Genomic DNA, 22,903 nt, shown 5'->3' with positions numbered 1-22,903 from the left:
GGGATCTGTGACTCAGTCTCGATGGAAAACGTTGAGTCAGGATGATCTGGAACTTCATGCAAGCTGCACCATCCGTGCTTTTCCTCTCATTCCCTCTGTGTATCTGACACTTTCGCACAAGGAAAGCTTGAATGTGCTAAGTGGTATTCTTTCTTATCCAGTGGAGCCCCTCAAACCCCTTCATGTTTCTTTAGGACCATAACTGACCAATGTACTCGTCAGCCCTTTGCCTCTCTATAACTTACCCCATTCACTTTCTGATGAAAGGCTACTGAATGGAATAATTGCCTCTGTCTCTCCTTCCACTGATGCTGCCTGACCTGCAAAACAGCCTGTTTTGATTTTTAATCTCATAGCATCTGCGGTTGCTTCATTTTCAAGTACTTGAAGTAGTTCCTGTCTGTTGAGTTTAGCCCTTGGAATCAGCATTTGTTTTACTACCTGGCTCTTTAATGGCTCTCCAAGCCCACTTCTCAATATATTGTGAGCCTCCAAAAACCTTCTTCAGTTTGCAGCCCTTGCATAATATTTGCCCAGCTACCAAGTTGCCATCCCAATCTGGCATTGACCTTGACAACACCCAGCACCCGTGAATATCCCCATCAACATGATACAACTGCTTCTTCTGTTGTCCGTCAGGGCCGCTGCTGCAACTTCAGAGAACCATGGGTTCTTCTACGGACTGGGCAGGAAGAGACTGACAGGATGGACAGTTTGGGAGGTGGTGTGCTCCTTCTACTAGCTGCACTGGGTTGCCACGTGTTCTGAGCACATGAACATAATGTTCTCAGTGCCATTCCAAATACTCCTTCTATACTTGAAGAGATGTTGGATCAGGATTCCTAAAACAAAGAGACTGGCCCTTTGGCCTACACTGTCCATGCTGACCCTGAAGCACCCATCTCATGTTACATTTCCTCAAGCAGACTATGAGAACGCCACAATTCATTTGCTGTGGTCCACTTGGCAATCCCTTCCTGTGACATCGCTTGGAAAAAGAGCTTGTTTCAGGAGCCTCACTGCAAATCCCTATTGACTGTCTAGCAGAGTGACTAACTACTGGCCACCTATCAATCTCAGGATACTGAACCCCTGTATCAATCGCTAGGTGCAGACTCTTCTTCCCTAGTCCAGGCTGCTACCCCCTCAATGGATGTGAACTGGAAGGGGTGGAGGGCGTAAGCCCTCCTTTCACTCCATCCTTTCTAATCCCCAGCTTTCTCTCCTTCCCCATGGCCCTCTCCCCTGAGCATTAGTCCTCTCCCGATCACACAAAACCCAGACTCAATCTTAGCTGAATTTCACAATGGCTGTGCTCAGTACAACCTTTGATTGCATGACACTGTCCCATGAGCCACCTCTACCTGTGCAATTCATTTTCTAAGCTCCATCTGAGTGTTCTAATGAACATCAAAATTTCCATGGCCCCAAACATGGAGATCGGGCAGTGATCTACCTGTAGAGCTCAAACGGGAAAGATATAAAGTCATTAAATCTACCAGGAAACAGGGCAACTGACCAGAGGAAGTTTCCTGGTTGAATGGCAAACAGCCCAGATAGGGAATGAAGAGAAGGTGTCCACAGAGTGGATAACCAATCTGTACGGTTTCTCCACTGGAGGTGCACTGCCACCTGTAAATTCAGCACACTGAGGTATGTGCACGTTTGTAAATTGAAGCCTTATATTAATGTTTAGGGGAGAGACAGTGAATGGATATTACATCCTACATCAATCCACAGGAAATGCTGAAGCCTTAGAGATAAACCCGCTGATGCACCATCAATAACTCTCCGAGACGTGAGGCGAGATATCGGCTTTTATTGACTGGAAGAAAAAACAAGCAGCACTTGACCACCATGCTACATCCTGGAGACTGAGGGCTGGGCTCAGGCCCCAATCACCTTTATACCGGGGTCTGTGGGAGGAGCCACAGGAGCAGTCAGTGGGGGTGGGGAGCGTGTCCAGACAGGTATATATAGTTCACCACACCCGCCAAGTCAGTTTATCCACAGTAATTGCAGCTAAATATCTGGATGAGCTGCTGGTGATATAACACTTGTACAGCATCATCACACCCACAATACATCAATCCAAAACTCAGCTGGATCCTGTAGAGTGAGAATGGGAACCTTAACTTACACCCCCTGACAAACAGGAGGCTAAGTCTTCTATTTTCCAAACAAGATATTTTTCATAGCTGAGTTAATTTTAAAATGGGCACTGAAGAACTAGCTCTCACCATATCCCTTTCACACACATGGTCTCTCGAATGTTGCAGACAATGGGACAGTAGACGACTTAGTGACATCAAAACAAATTATGGCGAACATTGCCAGAACATGGGGATGTCATGATCAGCAAACAATACATTCCAGCTAATTGTTTTTGTGAAAGAGCATTTGCTTGTAAATAAGCTTGTTCTTTTGCAACATTTGGTGCTTCCACCAGCCAGTAAACTGATATTTTACCTCCATACTTACAGGTCGAGGGATGTACAAAGGATGGGTGTTCAGTCACAAATTCAGAAATGAGAATAATACTACAGGATCTGATAAAGTGAGAATGACTGCTGCTTCAGAACCTGAAGTCACCTATAGACTCTCCCAGAATATGTTTGAATACAGTTGTTTGTTAGCCATCACCTTGTTGGATGGTAGGATGAGCTTGGAGGGATGAGTGGCCTACTCCTGCACCCACTCACAGGTTTATAAAGATTGCCGTGAGGCATTGATGCATTTTTCCACTGGAATCACAATCATTTCAACAGTGAACTGCGACAGAGATCTGAATCCCTTCCCACCCAAACAAAGACTCCTTCCTCAAATATTCCATCACATCCTCAACCATACACAAGAGAGACATCTCGGATTTCACAGGAGCAGACCTCTCTGCACTGCAAGAGACAACAGCCAGGCTTGTAGAAGAATGGGCCAGACATCTGAATGGGCCAGTGTTGGGGTTGGTGGCAATGGCGTGCACTCACACCCTGTTCAGTGTCACAGGAAGTTCAAGGACACAGTGAAGTCATCCCAGGTAAGAGAGCTTTGATTGCAGGATAGATTGCTCTACCAATCATAAATGCAATGATTAAAATCAGTGGTTCTTTTTGCTGCCTCTTGGTCTTACCTTCACATGCTAAATCAGGGCCCATGTAATGTGCACCATGTCCAACCACACGGAGCTCACAGTAGGTGGATCAGATGATTGAATGTAGGAACACTGGAACAGCCAGCTATCCTTAACACTGAAAATCCATGTTGGTGGATAGTGTGTCCAGGGTGGGGGCCCTTTAATTCACCCCTTATTTAACCATCTCAATGCAACATGTTCCCGTTCTTTGCTTTAGTGCTTGATCCACAAGGCCTGAATCAGCCCAGGCCAGGTTGAACTCACTTTCCAAACTTACTGGGGGAAATGTAGTGTAGCTTTAGGGTGAAACCTTACATGCTGCTTTCCATGGCTCTAACTTTGTTTACTCCCAGGATCAGATCAAACCTATTGTTTCACTATGCATCTTCCCAATATGCTCATGTACTGCATGGGGGAGGCCACGTAAAGCACTCTCACCATACTCTGTTCTCATATGCTCCCCTCCCTTCCATCAAGAACATAAACAGTGAAATCTCATTTCCCGGCATCACAGGGTTTCAGAGTTTGAAATGGAGCTCAGCTCTCCTCCAGCATGAAATGGCCAGGGATCTGGAGCTTGTGAACAGTTCGGTCCCAAATGTGCAGCTTTCCAGTTCCCTTCAGAACCACCGAGTGTCGGCCAGCAAGCATGCAGTGTTCCTCAGACACTTGCTGAACTTCAGAATGAGGTAGAGGTCAGATACCAGCTTGTAATCGGTGGAATACAGAGGTGATGAAGGGATGGATGCGCTCCCTCAGCTTTGTGTCTCAGAGAGACAGCAGCAGATGCTGACCCATGATTTGAATGAGGTGTCGGACCTCTTGGAAAAAGGTTTTATTTTTGAAGTTTAAATAACATTAGTGTCATACAAATTCTAAGTTAAATTTACTTGACTTAGTTAAATTTACTTTACTGGAGTCAAACCACTAGCTGTTGTGCCAAGATAACGTTCATGGCCTGAAATTAGATCCAAGAATCATGTAGTTAATCTGCAAATCCCACAGGAACGAGATACAGCCCAGGCTAGGTTGAACTCACAGAGTGAAATCACATCTATTAGAAAAGCAATCTGGGGCCATCCATATTCACGTTAGAACATTATGACATCTAACTGACATCACTCATGCCCCTCGTGATGCTACAAGTCACTTTCCAAACTCACCGGGGAAAATGTAGTGTAGCTTTAGAGTGAAACTTTCTACCCTTGTAGAAAAAGCACTAAAGCAAAACGGGAACATGTTGCATTGAGATGGTTAATAAGGGGTGGATTAAAGCACCTCCACCCTGCACACAGTATCCACCAGCATGGACTTTCAGTGTCAAGGATAGCTGGTTGCTCCACTGTTCCTATATTCAATCATCTGTTTCACCTACTGTGAGCTCTGTGTGGCTGGAGATCCTGCATTTGTCCCTGATTTAGTATGTGATCTGGGGTGTAAATCATTCCAACACGCATTTGTCCAACATCTTTCTGACCAGTTTCATAATGATTTTTTTCCCCTGTGCTGGGCAGTGATTTAACTGGAGTTTAATGTTTTGTACAGCACTCGCTTAGAAGCAAGAACTGCAATTTCTTGGCATTGATCTTCAACAGAAATAATTAGAATAGTTGACTTCCTACTGGCAAAGTGCTGGAATGCTGGAATTACTCTGCACTGGCTGTGCTGGTTGCTGCCCTTCCTGCCGCTGGATTCATGCCCCTCGTTGCTCTGGGCAGTGCACCCCCGAGGACGCACCCAGGGTGGCTAACTTTGCACATTTTAAAATAAAGCCCCTCAAGTAACTTCCGATCAGAGATTCATCCTATTGCAATCTTACAGATACATTGCAAATGTAAATACAGGGAAATGGTAAATCCAGCACTCTCAGATCTTTGGTGGTACTGGACCGGCGGATGGACTGCACTATTGACATTATTTTATTGAAACTTCAACACATTTTTTTCATTCGCCTTATAAAAAGCAAGATATTATACAGTAGAACTTCAGTGAACCCGGCGAGTTTGCAGGGAGCACAGAGGCCACAGCCACAGGTAGTGTTGAAGCGGGCTGGGGGAGTGTGGGAACAGGGACGCAGAGGATTGTGTGGGGATGGGGACCAGTTGAGTGGTCAAACAGGGCCAGCACAGGGACCTGGTGAGTGCTCGGGAAACAGTGGAGTCTGTCAGCATCACCTAGTGAACCAGGTGCCAAACCAGTGGAATTTCAGAATGCTTGTTCGATCAAAGTTTCATGAATCTGCTTCAGAATTACCAACCATTGTGCTCAAGGCTCAGCACTCAATAACTCAGTCCTTCACCATCACGTCCATGCCTTATTTACTTGGCAGTCACAGGCTATCAGCACCACGTACAGTAATGTGGTCCAATCCCTGTCTGCCTCCAGACTGAACCTATAGTCAAGAATGTACCACTAAACCATGAACTGCAGACTGAGTTTCATACCATCCCACTGATGCAGCGTCCACACACAGTTGTTTTGAACTCGCCATGGATTTCTTTAACAGCACTTGAGGTGTAAAATCCTTCTGCCAGGAGGATTATTCCATACAGGAAGAAGAACGAGGCAACTCCATAGATGACATACTGCATCATTTGGATTCTGAGAAGAGGAAAAGAGGCACATTTTATGGATTGTAGGACTAGTCTCCCAAAGCTGTGGGTAAACAGCGAAAAAAGTCAATATTTAGGGGATCCCATTTTACCTCAGGGCTTCAGCTAATGAGGAAAAATATACAGAGTTAAATAAAGGTATTGGCCAAGCTGCTGGAATACTTGGCAAATGCTTCATGGTCAGATACCAGAAACATGAATCATAAATATTAGATATTCCGTGTAGTGGAAAGATTATAATGTCAGATTGTGGACCACAAAAACCCTAAGGGTTGGTACGATGGCCCGGTGAACTTTCTTTTATGAGTAATGGAGTAACTTCCTGCAATAATAGCAGGAAGGAAGCCTTCGGAACAATGGATTAAACTTTTCCACAGCAGTCACCTGCTAGGAAATTTTCAAGTCAAAATTTCTTCTGCTTCTGCAGTCATTCTATCTTTGCTATATAGCAAAGTTTAAGTCATCAACAGGAGATCATAATTAAGAGGTATTATTGGGAACCGTTATGGTCTTACTATGCTACATCATGCATCTCCACTGCTCCTTTGAACTAGTGGCAGGTTCCATGCTTTTTATCAATAAGTATAAGCCAGGAGCTGCCCATTCCAAACTATATAAGATGATAAAATGGCAAGAATCCACCTGCAGGCATGGAAGTCATGATTTAGGTAAGGGTGGGGTGTTAAAGGTACAACTCATCATCTATTTTCAAAACAAGATACTTCTGGCTGAATTTGAAAACTACTCATCTTGCAGCCAGAGAGACAGCCCAGAATCTGATCCAGTGTTATCTAAGGCACAATTAGGGGCCCTTGCATTTGCTCTCATTCCCTGATCAAGGTTTGGATGTATTTCTAAGCCTGTGTAGGTGCTTTATAGCAATTCCATGTGCCATGAAAAGGAGATTGATGTGGCTGACATCACCATGATCACTTTCTACACAGCTGGCTTAGTCGCCAGTAGCTCTTAACATGTGGAATGAACACTGTGAATTTGGAGCATTGTGCTTTCTCCCAACGGTTTTAATATAAGGATTGTCTCCAACATGTAATTTGGTTTACACTGTTATTGGCAAAAGCTGTATTGCTCTGTAATTACCTTCCAAAAGCTGATCTTCCAGAGATAAAAGCATACCACTGCATCATTACAGCAATTTGCAGTTCATACTTTGTTATCATAGGCAAGATACTAGATTTTAGCTTTTTCAAATTGTACCAAATTGTATTTTCATATATACCAAGATACAGTGAAAGCTTTGATCTGCATGTCATCTGGACAGATAATTCCAAACACAATTGCATCGAGGTAATTGAAAGGGCAAACACAACGCAGAATATAGTGTGGACATAAGAGATGGCATTTGCAGAATATAATGATACAATTACAGAAAAAGTGCAGTGCAGGGAGCTAGGTGAAAAGCAAGGGTGATAATGAGGTCATTGGGGTAATCAAGAGTTCTTTATTTAGAAACATATAAAACCTACAGCACAATACAGGCCCTTCGGCCCACAAAGCTGTGCCACATACGTCCCTACCTTAGAAATTACCTAGGCTTACCCATAACCTATTTTTCTAAGCTCCATGTACCTATCCAGGAGCCTCTTAAAAAGACCCTATCATTTCCACCTCCACCACTGGCAGCCCACTCCATGCACTCATCACTCTCTGAGTAAAAAAACTTACCCCGACATCTCTTCTGTACCTACTTCTAAGCACCTTAAGACTATGCCCTCTCATGTTAGCCATTTCAGCCCTGGGAAAAAGCCTCTGACTATCCACACGATCAATGCCTCTCATCATCTTATACACCTCTATCAGGTCACCTCTCATCCTCTGTCACTCCAAAGAAGAAAGGCTGAGTTCACTCAAACTACTCTCAAAAGACATGCTCCCCAATCCAGGCAACATCCTTCTAAATCTCCTCTGCACCCTTTCTATAGTTTCCACATCCTTCCTGTAGTGAGGTGATTAGCACTGAGCACAGTACTCCAAGTGGGGTCTGACAAGGGTCCTACAGCTGCAACATCATCTCTCGGCTGTTAAACTCAATCCCACTATTGATGGAAGCCAATGCACCATATGCTTTCTTAACCATAGAGTCAACCTGTGCAGCAGCTTTGGGTGTCCTATGGACTCGGACCCCAAGATCCCTCTGTTCCTCCACACTGCCAAAAGTCTTACCATTAATATTATATTCTACCATCATATTTGACCTACCAAAATGAACTACCTCACACTTAACTGGGTTGAACTCCATCTGCCACTTCTCAGCCCAGTTTTGCATTCTATCTATGTCCCGCTGTAACCTCTGACAGCCCTCCACACTATCCACAACACCACCAACCTTTGTGCCATCAGCAAATTTACTAACCCATCCCTCCACTTCCTCATCCAGGTCATTTATAAAAATCACCAAGAGAAGGGGACCCAGAACAGAACCCTGAGGCACACTACTGGTCACTGACCTCCATGCAGAATATGACCCATCTACAACCACTCTTTGCTTTCTGTGGGCAAGCCAGTTCTGGATCCACAAAGCAAAGTCCCCTTGGATCCCATGCCTCCTTACTTTCTCAATAAACCTTGCATGGGATACCCTATCAAATGCCACCCAGTCCCAGTGACTTATCCAAATTAATGCTTTCCAAAAGCTCCAGCACATCCTCTTCCTTAATATCTACATGCTCAAGCTTTTCAGTCCACTGCAAGTCATCCCTACAACTGCCAAGATCCTTTTCCATAGTGAATATTGAAGCAAATTATTCATCAAGTACTTCTGCTATCTCCTCCAGTTCCATACACAATTTTCCACTGTCAGACTTGATTGGTCCTATTCTCTCATGTCTTATCCTCATGCTTTTCACAGACTTATAGAATGCCTTGGGGTTTTCCTTAATCCTGTCCACCAAGGCCTTCTCATGGCCCCTTCTGGCTCTCCTAATTTCTTTCTTAAGCTCCTTCCTGCTAGCCTTATAATCTTCTAGATCTCTATCATTACTTAGTTTTTTAAACCTTTTGTAAGCTCTTCTTTTTTCTTTACTAGATTTACAACAGCCTTTGTACACTACGGTTCCTGTACCCTACCATCTTTTCCCTGTCTCATTGGAACATACCTATGCAGAACCCACACAAATCTCCCCTGAACATTTGCCACATTTCTTTCGTACATTTCCCTGAGAACATCTGTTTTCAATTTATGCTTCCAAGTTCCTGTGTGATAGCTTCATATTTCCCCTTACTCCAATTAAACGTTTCCCTAACTTGTCTGTTCCTATCCCTCTCCAATGCTATGGTAATGGAGATAGAATTGTGATCACTATCTCCAAAATGCTCTCCCACTGAGAGACCTGACACCTGACCTGGTTCACTTCCCAATACCAGATCAAGTACAGCCTCTCCTCTTGTTGGCGTATCTACATATTGTGTCAAGAAACCTTTCTTAACACACCTAACAAACTCCACCTAAACCCCTCACTCTAGGGAGATGCCAATCAATATTTGGGAAATTAAAATCTCCCACCACAACAACCATGTTATTATTACTCCTTTCCAGAATCTGTCTCCCTATCTGCTCCTTGATGTCCTTGTTACTATTGGGTGTTCTATAAAAAACACCCAGTAGAGTTATTGATCCCTTCCTATTCCTAACTTCCACCCACAGAGACTCCTTAAACAACCCTTAGACTTTTATTGTATGAGAGGTCTGTTCAAGAGTCTGATAACAGTGAGACTGAAATTATCCTTGCAGCTGGTGGAGTGTCTTTCCAAGCTTTCGTGCTTTCTCCCTGGTGGTAGCAGAGAGAAGAAATAATGACCGGTGTGGAAGGGGTCATTGATGACAATGGTTGCTTTCCTGAGACAGCAGGAAGGATCAGCTGAATCAATGGAGGGGAGGGTTGTTAGCATGATGGAATGGGCTTCCTTTTCAAATAACTGAAATACTATTTAAGTCAGAGAGGGATACATCATGGAGACAGAGCTTTCAGCCCTCTGAGTCTAACCATGCCATCTTTATGTGCCTGTTATTTCATCAAACCAACCCCAACTCATTTTATTCTGCCCACATTCTCTCTCTCACACACACACACACACACACACACACACACACACACAGAGCAAATTACAGTGCTCAGTTAACCTGATAACCTGTACATACTTCATATTTGGGATGTGGGAGAGAATTTGAAGATCTATTGGTCAGAGCAACTTGGAAACTCCACACAGATGACACCAGGGGTCAGGATTGAACCTTGTTTGCAGGAGCTGATAGGCAGTTTTACCAGTGAGCTGTTCAGAAATCTGCTCAAGTTACTGAGCTTCTTTATGGAGCATCAGTCCTTCCCCACGAGGCTGTGACGGCCAGGTGGGTTAAGACTTCTGCTTCAATAGTTTAGACAACGTAGAGCTGAATTTAACAAAGTGTGGCTTCACATCTCATGTCTGGATGTGGATAAGTCACATCCTAAGTATTCCCAGGAATGCCAGGCTACTAGAAACTAGACCAGGCAGGAACTGGTATAGAACTGGGAGTAGGGGTGGGATGTGGTGCCTGAGTAACAGTCAGTTCCATTATGGAGGGGTAGGGAATGGGGACAGGGAGGGTCTGGGAAATGAGATGGTCTGCACTACAACAAGAACAGTACATGCACAAATGAATGAGAAGGGCATCTTCAGACTGATTCTGCTTTCTTTAGCTGCATTTCGGAGCAGGTTTTATTGCAGCTGCCCTTGCCCTTTCCTGCTCTTCACAAATGGGAGAAAAACCGGACCCACGTGCCCCAAAACGTCAGCTCCCTCCAACCTTTTAAACTCATCGCTGCAAAGCCCAGAGTCACTTGCAGTGCTTCTGAAATCCAGGCCCTCCCACTGCTTCAACCCCAACTGTGTGCACACCAGTCCTCTCAAGAGCAATGAGCTACTGGGGCTACATAAGTGAACTCTGAGGAAAAGGTGCAGTGTGGGCTTCCATGCAAATATCGAGTGGGGGGTGAGTGAAACTGTGTGTATTGGATGTGATTATATTGTCTCTGCTCCACTCTGCATAACTCAGAGCACTTTGGGATCAAGTTATTTTAGGATAAGATATTGAAGTGACACAGTTAAGATGCATACCAAGGCAATATATTTATAGAAAAGGACAGCTCTTAGCAGTTAAACTCCAAAAGATCAGTAAAAAATCTGCATTAGCATTTTATCGAAATGGAATGTGTCATAGTTGTTCCCTGTAAATCAGTAACCCAGTTATTCTGGGCACAGGCCTTCTCATACAACAGTGCAGCCCCTGACAGTGTAGAGAAGATCATGGGAGCCTGTTAATGTTGGCGAAAAGACAGTGTCTGGGGTTGGCCACACTTAAATTCAGCCAGGAACACCGCTGCATCGATTACACCAAGTCATCACGAGTCAGAGCATTTAGAGTAAAGATGGAAGAAGAACAATTAAAGGGACAGTACTGGAAAAATGGCAGAACTCACACGTCACATAATAACTCGTGGTCACTGGAGTTGCTGGAGAAGTACATTGTAACGATCCTCTCCACCTTGGTAAGGGCCACATGACCACAGCCGCAGAACAGCGCCACGCCAGAAAAACACAAGATCGTTGCCACCAGCGACGCATATGGAACCCCTCCGAGGCACTTAATACAGCATTCAAAGCAACCTGTGGACAGGAAAAGAGCAGGATGGTAAACGGCAAGCATACTGTATTTATGTATCGTACTGAAATAAAAATCCCTTTGGTCTGGTGAGGAAGTATAGTTATGTGAGGAGCCCTCTCTCTGGACCATGATCTAAAGAAGCTTCAGGATTGAGAGGAGGCTATTTAGCTCTTCAAGATTAATCCATCAGTAAACTGAATCACGTCTGATCCGTTTACTATTCATTTATCCTAGAAAGTTCCAGATTCCTTGATACACTTCCCTAGAAAATATTTTAAAAGAAAGTACTCTGGAAGTAAGTGAGACCCTGAGGTATTAGTCCTTCAGGGTAGTTCAAACAGGAATGAATAACCAAGACTTCCCTCTCCACTAATTTTACCTGACAGGAATTCACAAATTGTACGGCTATGAATTCCTGAGACATGCGGGCTGTGAGACTGATTATTCTAGTACGAGCCATCTCGGTAGAGGTTGATGAATTGTAGACCCATTTATATCTAAGTGTTCATTTAAACTTATTCCCACCTATAGGGGCAAGTTGGGAACTCTCTCGTAGATACAAACTGAATCAGAGCAGTTAGTATTTCTATAGGTGGACCACGTGCAGGATCTTTGTTCCCTGGTTTTATACGTGGATCGCTAAGGTGAGGATCTAGAGAACTGAGAATTGAAGACTCATATGAGAGATTCCACAGATTCTGGAAATCTGGAGCAATAGACACAAAATGCTGGAGAAACGTAGCAGGCCAGGCAGTTTAATTTCCCTGCATAGAAGCTACATAACCTATTGAGTTCCTCCAGAACTTCATTGAGATTTGAAGGTGGCTAAGTTGATTTTGGGAAGGAAACGTGTCCTGGAACTGTGGCTAGATTTCCAAATTGAACTACTTGCCAAACTGGAACCCCAACATTTCTCAGGACCCAATCAAAGAGGCTTCAGTGTGGTTGAGGATGGAGTTCCAAGGCTTGTTCAGAAATAATGTGCTATCAACATTAATATGCCTTGCCCATTGAAATTGACACCAAGACAGGGGCAGGCCTGAACTGACAATGGGACCAGTAAACCCCAACTTGAAAGTTTAGAATCTCTGTATGAAATGTTGGATAACCTGCACGTGCATCTTTTATTACCTGTCTCCATTAAAAATTGGCTTATCCAGAGTTGAAAATGAAGATTCCCCGTATAAACTTGTTCGGTAACACTGTTGCTCTTTACAACTTTAACACCACTGTTCTACATTTCTCAGCAGAACAGGAAACAAACTCCCTGACTCCAGTCAACCCACTTTTAATATGGAGTTTGTCAACACATTACATTATATACTATCACTTCGAAAGGTATGAGAAATAATTTATAGCTATAGGTCCTAATAGAACTGTTTACTGTCTGATTACTCTGTAAACTGCATGTCCTTCGCTCTCAAACTACAATGTGTCAGACATTACAACTTATCCAGAGCCACAGATAAGTGGTAGTAGATTAGTATTTATTTAAATCAAATTGCATTATCCTTTGCTATAATCATGCTTGCTTTTAATAATCCATACATTTTTTATCAGGTACTTGGCTAAAGAAAAATCAAAACAATCTTGTCTTATAATAGCAAATCTTTATTCAATGGGCTGTAACTTTTAGACAGTCTGTAGGAGAGTTGAGCTAAAGTGAGTCTATTTTTTTGTAGAAAGTTCAAGGACAATCCATGGACAGGGTAATATGAAACTTTACAAGACTAGGACTTGTTTTTAGGATCATCCATGGACTAATTCACCCCATTGAGGAAGGCAAAGAAGGAAGTGCATGGAAACTGACAAAGAACCTTGATCTGAAACCTTAACCATGTTTTCCTCTTCACAAGTGCTGCCTGACTCACTGGAGGTTGCTAGCAATTTCATCTTTAAGACCATAAGGTATAGGAGCAGAATTAGGCTATAGTCTGCTCCACCATTTCACCATGGCAGACCCAATTTTCCTCTCAGTCCCAATCTCCTGCCTTCTCCCCGTATGCCTTCATGCTCTGACCAATCAAGAATCTATCAACCTCTGCCTTAAATATACATAATGACAAAGAATTCCACAGATTCACCACTCTCTGGCTAAAGAATTTCCTCCTCATTTCCATCCTAAAAGTACACTCCCCTATTCTGAAGCTGTGTACTCTAATCAGGAATCTCCCACCACAAGAAACATCCTCTCCATAACCACTCTATCAAGGCCTTTCACCAGTCAATGGATTTCAATTAGATCACCCCTCATTCTTCTGAATTCCAGCGAATACAGGGCCAGAGCCAGCAAATGCTCTTCATATGACAAGCTACTCAAGTTCTTCTGTAGCTCCTCTACTTCCTCAAAACTACCTGGCCATCCACCAATCTTCATATCATCTGCAAACTTTACAACAAAGCCATCAATTCCATCATCCAAATCATAATGTAAGAAGTACCAGTCGCAACACAGATCTCTGTGGAACATTACTAATCACTGGCAGCCAACCAGAAAAGGCTCCATTTACTCCCACTCTATGGCTCCTGCCAATCAGCCACTGCTTTATCCATGCTAGAATCTTTCCTGTAATACCATGGGCTCATAGCTTGATAAGCAAAGAATTCCAACAAAGCAAGATTTTCTCTTGAGGAAACCATGCTGACTACGACCTCCAAGTACCCTGAGACCTCATCTTAAATAATCAGCTCCAACGTTTTCCCAACCACTGTCAGACTAACCTGCCTATAGTCTCCTTTCAGTTGGTACATTTAATGCCAGAGAAATGTATACAATATACATCCTGAAATTCTTTCCCTCCCTGAAAACAGCAGTTAAACGTTAGAACCCCAAAGCTCCCCCCAACTCCCCCCTCCCATGCATAAGCAGCAGTAAGGCAATGACCCTACCCCCCCACCAGCAAAAAAAGCAATAGTGCCCTCCACTGAGCACTGAAACGTGCAGCAAAGCATCAATAAAGGAACCATTCCAGCATCTAGTGATTCTTGAAAGATCATTACTAATGCCTCCACAATCTCTTCAGCCACCTCTTTCAGGACCATCAGGTCCAGGTGACTTATCTACTTTCAGATCTTTCCTTGTCCCCATCACTACCTCTCCAGCATCATTTTCCAGCCATTCAATATCCAGTCTCACCCCTCTTTTACATTTTATATATCTGAAGAAACTTTTGGTATCACTTTACTATTACTGATTAGCTTACTTTCATATTCTATCTTTACCTTCTTAATGACTTTCTTAGTTGCCTCCTGTTGGTATTTAAAAGCTTCCTAAGTCCCCTAATTTCCCACTATTTTTTGTCCTCTCTTTGGCTTTAACTTCTCTTGTTAGCTACGGTTGTGTCATCTTGCCTTTAGAATACTTCTTGTCAGTATATATACAGTATATATCCTGTGCCTTCCAAATTCCTTCCAAAATTTCCAGCCATTACTGCTCTGCTGTCATCCCTGCCAGTGTTATTTTCCAGTTAATTCTAGCCATCTCCTCTCTCATGCCTCTGTAATTCCCTTTACAGTACTTCACTGTAATACTGATACATCTGACTTTAGCTTCTCCTCAAATTTTAGGGTGAATTCAATCACATTTTGATCACTTTCCCCTCAGAGTTTTATTTTAATCTTAAACTCTCTAATCAATTCTGATTCATTGCACGACACCCAATCCAGAGCAGCTGATCTCCAAGTGGACTCAACCACAAGCTGGTCTAAAAAAGCCATCTTGTAGGCATTCTACAAATTTCCCCCCATTTGGAATCCAGCATCAACCTGATTTTCCTAATCAACCTGCATATTGAAATCCTCCATGACTACTGTAGCACTGCCTTGTGGCATGCATTTTCTACTTCCACTGTAACTTGTACATCACATCCTTACTATTGTTTGGAGGTCTGCATACAACTCTCATCAGGATCTTTTTACCCCATGGATGGAGCTTGTTTTTTTGCTGTACCCACAATGATTCAATGCCTTCTGACTCTATGTCACCCCTTTCTAACAATTTGATTTCACTTTATTTTTTTTACTAATAGAGTACTGCCACCCCTTTTGCTATCTTTTTGCCTGTCCTTTCGAGACAATCTGTATCCTTGGACATTAAGCTCCCAGCTGCAATCTTCATTTAGCCATGATTCAGTGATGCTTTGCTGTTGAAATAATTTGATTTTGTGCACTTATATTGTGCATCTCCTGAAAGGTAATCTTCCAAGCCAAAGTAATTTGGAATGAGTGAGAGATGGGGTTTCAGAGGCTCCCACCAGCTAACAGGGATGAGCCATCGCAGCCCATGGGCTAATGCCCATGAAAAACATTTCCGACTTCCAGAATTGCCAGTTATCATAGATATCCTCTGTGGAATTGTTGGCAAAAATACATCAAAATTCAGCCCACTAGGCACACCCAGATGAGAGTTACTGACATGGTACATCTTACTATAGCAAGCAGCCCTGTGGTCGAGGATGTTGTGGCAAGATTTAGAGTTTGTTGCAAATGGCTGTGCTTGAAAGTACTGCAGTCCCATCGATCTTCCATAAATGAAGTGTTCAACAGATGAGTTAACAAATCACAGCAGGTTGAAGGAGAGTGGGAGAGAGACTGCAATGCAAACAATGCCAGTCACGTCTTCTGTCAGCTAAACTGTCCATTCTGGTACAGCAAACAGCTAGGATTCTCACGTCACAGGATCCAGTAACAGAACATTGTTAAAAAACTGCTTTTGAAAATGTATTTAACAATCTATATTACTGTCACATTAAGAGAGACCCTGCATTTGCAAGGATAGCTCTCAAATCTCCAATCAATATTCACTGAAATCTCAAATCTGCAGGCAAGTCCTAGCATTTATAATCTACTTTCAGAATATGAACAGTAACACACCGAGTACTCTACTCCACGGTAAAACGCACCGAGTACTCTACTCCACCGCAATGCACCGAGCACTCTACTCCACAATAGCACACTGAGTATTCTACTCCTCAGTAACATACTGCATATTTCAGAGTCTGAACTGCTCCGAATTTTTGTGAATAAAGTAGTTAAAGTCTAGTCTTTCCACACTGTTCCAGTTGTTTAACCTTGACTCATTTCCACATGACAGCTTCATATGCTGGTTTTTAGGTTACGCCTTTAGAGAACCATTGACAACATAAATGACAGATTCTCTTCATGGTTGCATCCCTAATAAAATCATTCATTAACTATTATGGAAATCAAGAGTATTACTTCTGGCAGCCTGGTCTTATGATGATAACAGAAAACAATACCAACTCATGACTAGAGTCTTATTGGCTTGGCATCCATAGTAAATGCTAATACTGGTATTTACTGTACATAAGTCAATATGCTTATGTAAACAGACACAACATCATGCAGAGCTTCTCCTAAACTCTCAAAAGCAAATACAGTAAGTTCAGCAACACATTAAATGCTGAAGCAACTCAACAGGTCAGGCAGCATCTAAACTGGGAATTGGACAGTCGATATTATGTGTCAAAACTTTTTTTTGGTAGAAGACAGATTGCCAGTATAAAAAGGTGGAGCAAAAACTGCCAGGTAATAGGTGAATCCAGGTGAGGAGGGGGTACAGGTAGCTGGAACAGGAAAGAGTGGAAATATTGCCAGAAGCTGGTAGGTGATTTGTGGAAGCAACAAAGGACTAAAGATGATGGAATCTGGAAGGAGAGGAAAGGTATTACCAACTGTAATCTTTTCTGTCACCGATGATTTTGGGTTTGTAAATAGATTAATACAAATAATAATACAGAATAAATGATTAAAAAGGAAAAAAAGAATTCCTGCAGCATGTCTAAGTTAACACTCTTGCATAGCACTATGAGATGGTAAACATTAAACATCTGCCCTCTCAGATAGATGTAAGAGATCCTATACTGTTGCTCAAAGGTGAGCAGAGAATTAACCGTCACTGAACTATTAGAGCAATGTTTAAGATATTGAACAAATAGTCCGCAGATTCAAATCCTACCATGGGAATTGCAGAATTTAACCAGTTAGTTATCTGGAATTACTTTAAAAATGTATTATTAAAATTAATATAAAAATATTAGATTGTCATAACAGCTTATTATACTCATTATAAAGTTTTATAAAGATTATTTTTATTTGTACATCAAAACATACGGTGAAATGTAACATCTGTGTCAATGGCCAATGCAATCCAAATATGTGCTGGGGGCAGCCTGTAAGTGTCGCCATGCTTCCGGCACCTACACTGTATGCCCTCAACTTACTAACCCTAATACTGCCTTCGGAATGTGGGAGCACAAGTCAGGTGTAACCCCCTGGGTCGCCTCAGGCTCGCTCAGCTCACAGGGGGGAATTTCTTTACTCAGAGAGTGGTAGCTGTGGTAGAAGTGGTAGAAGTAGAAGTGGTAGAGGCAGGTTCGGTAATGTCATTTAAAGTAAAATTGGATAGGTATATGGACAGGAAAGGAATGGAGGGTTATGGGCTGAGTGCAGGTTGGTGGGATTAGGTGAGAGTAAACATTTAGCACGGACTAGAAGGGCCGAGATGGCCTGTTTCCGTGCTGTAATTCTCGTATAGTTATATAATTAAGAGTGACACAGGACTGAGTGGCTTTGGGATTTACTAAGTGAAAACTAACAAGAAACAAGCACTATGGTTTACATCAGAAATGAACAGCAAATTAATTAAAATGGAATCGTACACTGGCTTGGTTGTTTCAGTTATTTCACAAAATGAGTTTGAACAGCATTTCAAAGATACTGAATTGAGGCCTATAGATATCCAATGAAGAACTTATACTGGAGAAAAGGTAACTCCTGTGGGAATGACATTGGTAACAGTGAAATGCAACAACCAACAAGCTACATTAGATTTGTATGTGGTAAAAACAGGAGGGCCAGCATTGTGGGACCATGATTGGCTGAGATAGCCACAACTTGATGGCGATCTATCACAATTTACATGTCACATCTCCTACAACAGAGTCAAATGAAAATGAATTAAGAAAGGTACTGGATGATGTCACAGCAGTGTTCAAGGACAGCACTGGAAAACTCAAACATATCAAGGGTAAAATAGTGTGAAATGGAAATGCCACACCTAAGTTTTACAAAGCCCATCTGGTTCCTTATGTCATCTGTGATAAAGTAGCCAATGAGTTAGATCTTATGGAAGCTGAAGGAATTTTTTCCCCCAAAGTTGAGTGGATTCATGGGTAACATTAGTGGTACCAGTAGCCAAGAAGAATTGGTCTGTCAGAATCAGTCTTTATCCTAAGGTCATAATCAACCAAGAACTGAAAGTAGATCGATACTCTTTGTCCAAGATAGAGAATACCTTTGCCAACCTTTCTGGAGGGAAGCACTTCCGCAAAGTGGACTTGGCTGAGGCCTACCTACAGGTGGAGATGGAAGAAGAGTCCAAACTATTTCTCACCATAAACACTCAAAGGGCTTTAATGCTGCAATAAGTTTATTTTTTGAGTAGCATCTGTACCTGCACTCTGGCAGAAAGCTAGGGGCACATTGCAGCAAGGCTGCCCAAGCACTCAGTGGATGACATCATTGTTACTGGTGAGGATGAAAAGGAACTTCTTCTAAATCTGAAGAAAGATTAGAGGATTATGGGCTCAGAGCACAACACAAGCTTGAAATCTTCAAACCAAGCATCACTTACTCTGTTCACACTATTGACGCACAATTATACAAGTGTGCTGAAAAAATTCAAGTAGTAGTGAATGCCCCAAGGTCAAAGGATGTGTTACAGTGGCAGTCCTTTTTAGCATTTGTCAATTACTATAACAGGTTCTTGCCAAATCTGACTACTATGCTTCATCCCACAAACTCATTACTACAGATTGGGAGGAGATGGCAATGGACAAAGCAGTATGAGGTGGCTTTCCAAAAGGTAAGGGAAATGGTGACATCAGACATTGTGCTCACACATTATGATCTACAACAACCTGTGAAGCTTCCCTGTGATGCCTCGCCTGGTGGTATAGGCGCAGTTATGTCACGTTATGATTGATGGAGATGAATGCCCAATAGCCTTTGCATCACATTCCCTTTACACTGCAGAGAAAAATTAAGCACAGATTGACAGAGAGGTCTTGAATCTGGTTTGGCATGTAAAAAGCTTCAACCGGTACTTGTATTGGAGAAAGTTGACCCTTAATACAAATAATCAACAACTATTGTCCAGAAGTTGCTAAGAACAGTGCCTCTGCATCCCTGGGAATTGTCTGCATTGCCCTGGCAGAGAATTCATGTGGACTTTGCCGGACCATTCATGGACACAAATTTCTTAGTAATAGTGGATGCAGCTACAAAGTGGCCAGAAATGTTCCCTACAGCCTTCACTGCAGCCACACCCATTGTTGATGTGCTAAGAAGCCTCTTCTCAAGGACTGGTGTTCCAGAACTCTTAGTCAGTAACAGTAGACCACAGTTTGTTCTGGAGCGTTTTCAGTCTTTCCTGAAAATGAATCCTCCAAGAGGACGACAACCATGCCGTAGTTTGGAGGCTTGAGTGTCTCAATAACACAGATAGCAAAGTTCGCAGAAGTCAGGTGTAACCCCCTGGGTCGTCTCAGGCTCGCTCAGCTCGTTCTCGTCTAGGGGGAGCAGCCTTCGGCCCCGCCAAACTGGGTAATCAGCTGGTGTGGATGCTATGTGATGTCCCCAACCCCGCCAATTAACAGACAGGACACCATATGCGATTAAATGATTACAATTTATAAAGATGACTATAACTAAGTGATTAATAATGATACAGTATGTATGAAGGAAAAGAAAATAAAGAAAAGGCGCGAAACTTATCAAAGTCCAAACCACTTTGTGCACAACTGTTGGAGCTCAATTACTGAAGTCTTCTGGCTACCATTCGATCCCCTCCAAACTCCTCGACTCGCAGCTCAGGACCACCCGAAGTGGTCAACCAAACACATCTATCTTCGTCTCCTCTTCACGTAGTACCTCCCGGTCTCGGACCCCCGCTTGGGGTCCGTTCCTCGCCCAGTTTACAGCATCACGTCCTCTCTCTCTCAATCCCTCGCACCGACTCCCCCAAAATGCCCGCCAACAATAGTTTACAGACTCAGAAGAAAGAACAACATTAATCCCAATTGGTTAACAAAGGAATACAATTCTCGTTATGTGGTGAACTATGTGCCTGTCGGGACACGCCCCTGCTGACTGCTCCTGTGGCTCCTCCCACAGGCCCCTGTATAAAGGCAATCTGAGGCCTGACGCTCGGCCTCAGTCTCCAGGACATGGTATGATGGACACTCACTCCTGGTTCCTTCTTCCAGTCAATAAAAGCCGATATCTCGCCTACGTCTCAGTGTGAGTTATTGATGGTGCATCACGTTATCAGTAAATTTTAACCCAAACAAGCTTTCAGCACTCTCTCATAACAAAGAAGCATTCCTACTTTTAACAAAACAAAGAAGCCATTTTGATTAACATACGCAGTAACAAAGAAAAAGAAGAAACCCCCTTTACACAGGTCTTTATGCTTCGGCTCGTCAGGGTCACCCATGCCAAACATGTCAAAGGGTAGAGGTCAGGCTAAGAATGGGCCATCAGTCCTCCAGTTTGGGGGTACAGCTCATGGCTAACAACCCTGACTGGCAAAACAAAATTGTTATGGAAACAGCAATGAAGAATTCTTCTACATCTGAGTGTGACGGTATTCCTGAGTTTCCACCCAGGACTTGCATGACTGACAGTAATGAAAACCGAGAGGAAGATACTGACATGATGAAGGGAGCCCAGAACACCGCCAGAGATGGAGGACCTTCATGGCTGTTCTAAATACCAGTGGCATGATGGCAGTAAGCAAGCAAGTGAAAATGAATGAAATAAGGCATATTACATCTGCACTGTACTGCCCAGCTATAAATGGCTTGGCAGAAAGATTTGTCCCGATTCAAAAGAATGCACTGTGAGCATGGTTAGCTGAGCTCATGACACCGACATTGAATCAGAACCTCACCAATTTCCTCCTATATATAACTAGAGAGAAATATGTTACATATTTGAATTGAGATGCATTCTTGTGTATTTAATATTTCAGTAATATTGTTAATATTTTGCTTTGTTAAGCATTCTTTGTTTACATAATTAATTACAGGGTATATGCAAAAGTATGTGAATGGTACACGTCATTTCGCCACCACATTATAATTTACACCTCGTTAAAAAACTAAGTTGACCTAATGAACCAATCAATTATTCCAATATATTTTGTGGGATCACGTGTGCAGTTTAATCACACTTTGGGTGCACTAATGTTATGTATAAATCAATGAGTTTTATTTCCATTATGGTTCTATAACTAGTTGTAATTTCACCATTATTGTAAAATACAGAATTAGTTATAACTTAAAAGACTGTGTTACTGTATGCAAATCTCATCTCCCATTTTTTGCCATTTCTGTGCTATATTATTATATTGAAAACCCTCCCATTTCTCCATTAACTGTCCATTTTTGTTATGAATTGGTTTGAGAATACCATAAAGCAATTTTTTTCACTCAAGTCAGCATTTTGACATGAAGCTCTTATTCCATCATGAACCAGGTCTCAAAATGGAAAGGTCAGCATGTAATCTACTGCCTTCGTTGCTTAAAACAGTTACTTTATTACATAGTAACACTCAACTTTTCACTTCAGTAACTTTCTTGACATTGTTTTAGGGACCCGATCTGGTGGAAACAATCTCAGCCCAAGCTCCTTGTCAAACCAGGGGCAAACAGAATATAATCCGTCGCTGCCTTCCCACGAAGAGCAAAAGAAGGGGAATCAACCTGATAAACTGTGTGGGAGTGCTGAGAAGTAGTGGGTTAACGTCCCATTCTGTCAGGAAAGGTGGTGGAGCATCAGTCTTATTCCTGACTGAAGATGCCATGTCCAGGTGCACTGATGTGAAATGGACAGCAAATCTGCCAGATTGGAGGGAATGGGAAAATCAGAGGGGCGACTGCTGGAGATCACAGAGACGGTTCTGCAGTTGCTTTATGAGTGCGTTATATATCTCCATTCTGTTAAATGTTTAAATGTGTCAGGGTGTTCAAATGTTTAAGTGGAACCAAAACTCCAAATACTCCTCCTGAACTGCTTGGAAAAGTAAAACAGAACTGAAATTTGAAACAAAGCAGATCCAGCCTCTTGTCAGAAAACAAGAAAATCTATACTTTTGTTACGTGGTGTGGATATTAATCGAGCAGGGAAAATAAATTGCAAAGTGAGAAGAAAATATTTTGAGAGCAAAATTAAACTGTGAAGTGTGATGCAGAAGGCATCAAATTCTGAAATAGTGAAGGCGGCTACAAGACAAGTTTTTGATCAGACACTGCTGAGAATGACATATCCTTGCCTGCAATACTGCCAGTCAGGAAATCTATGCAGATTTTCTCCATGGCTTCTGGGTGCTGACTTGGAAAATCATTTTCAGCATAGAGCAGAGTTGGCTGCAGATCCCCAGCTGGCAGTGCAAACATTGGAAATTCACACCTCGCACAT

General features: G+C 42.6%; 1 protein-coding gene across 3 annotated transcripts in view; it reads right to left on the bottom strand.

Annotated features, from left to right (window-relative positions):
* The window catches only part of LOC132393154 (proteolipid protein DM gamma), a 182,934-nt gene that overhangs the window by 24,144 nt on the left and 135,887 nt on the right, over positions 1 to 22,903 (bottom strand). For all 3 annotated transcript variants that reach the window (XM_059968041.1, XM_059968040.1, XM_059968042.1), the window contains 2 exons: positions 11,217 to 11,403; positions 5,575 to 5,731 (listed from right to left, as the gene is read on the bottom strand). In XM_059968041.1, the coding sequence (XP_059824024.1) occupies positions 5,575 to 5,731; positions 11,217 to 11,403 (344 nt within the window). The remainder of the gene's footprint in view (positions 1 to 5,574; positions 5,732 to 11,216; positions 11,404 to 22,903) is intronic.

This window comes from Hypanus sabinus, chromosome 4 (genome assembly GCF_030144855.1).
Source record: "Hypanus sabinus isolate sHypSab1 chromosome 4, sHypSab1.hap1, whole genome shotgun sequence".
In the NCBI taxonomy this organism is placed as follows: domain Eukaryota; kingdom Metazoa; phylum Chordata; class Chondrichthyes; order Myliobatiformes; family Dasyatidae; genus Hypanus; species Hypanus sabinus.
The sequence above is the reverse complement of the archived record's forward strand: the minus strand, read 5'-3'. Positions and strand labels throughout refer to the sequence as shown.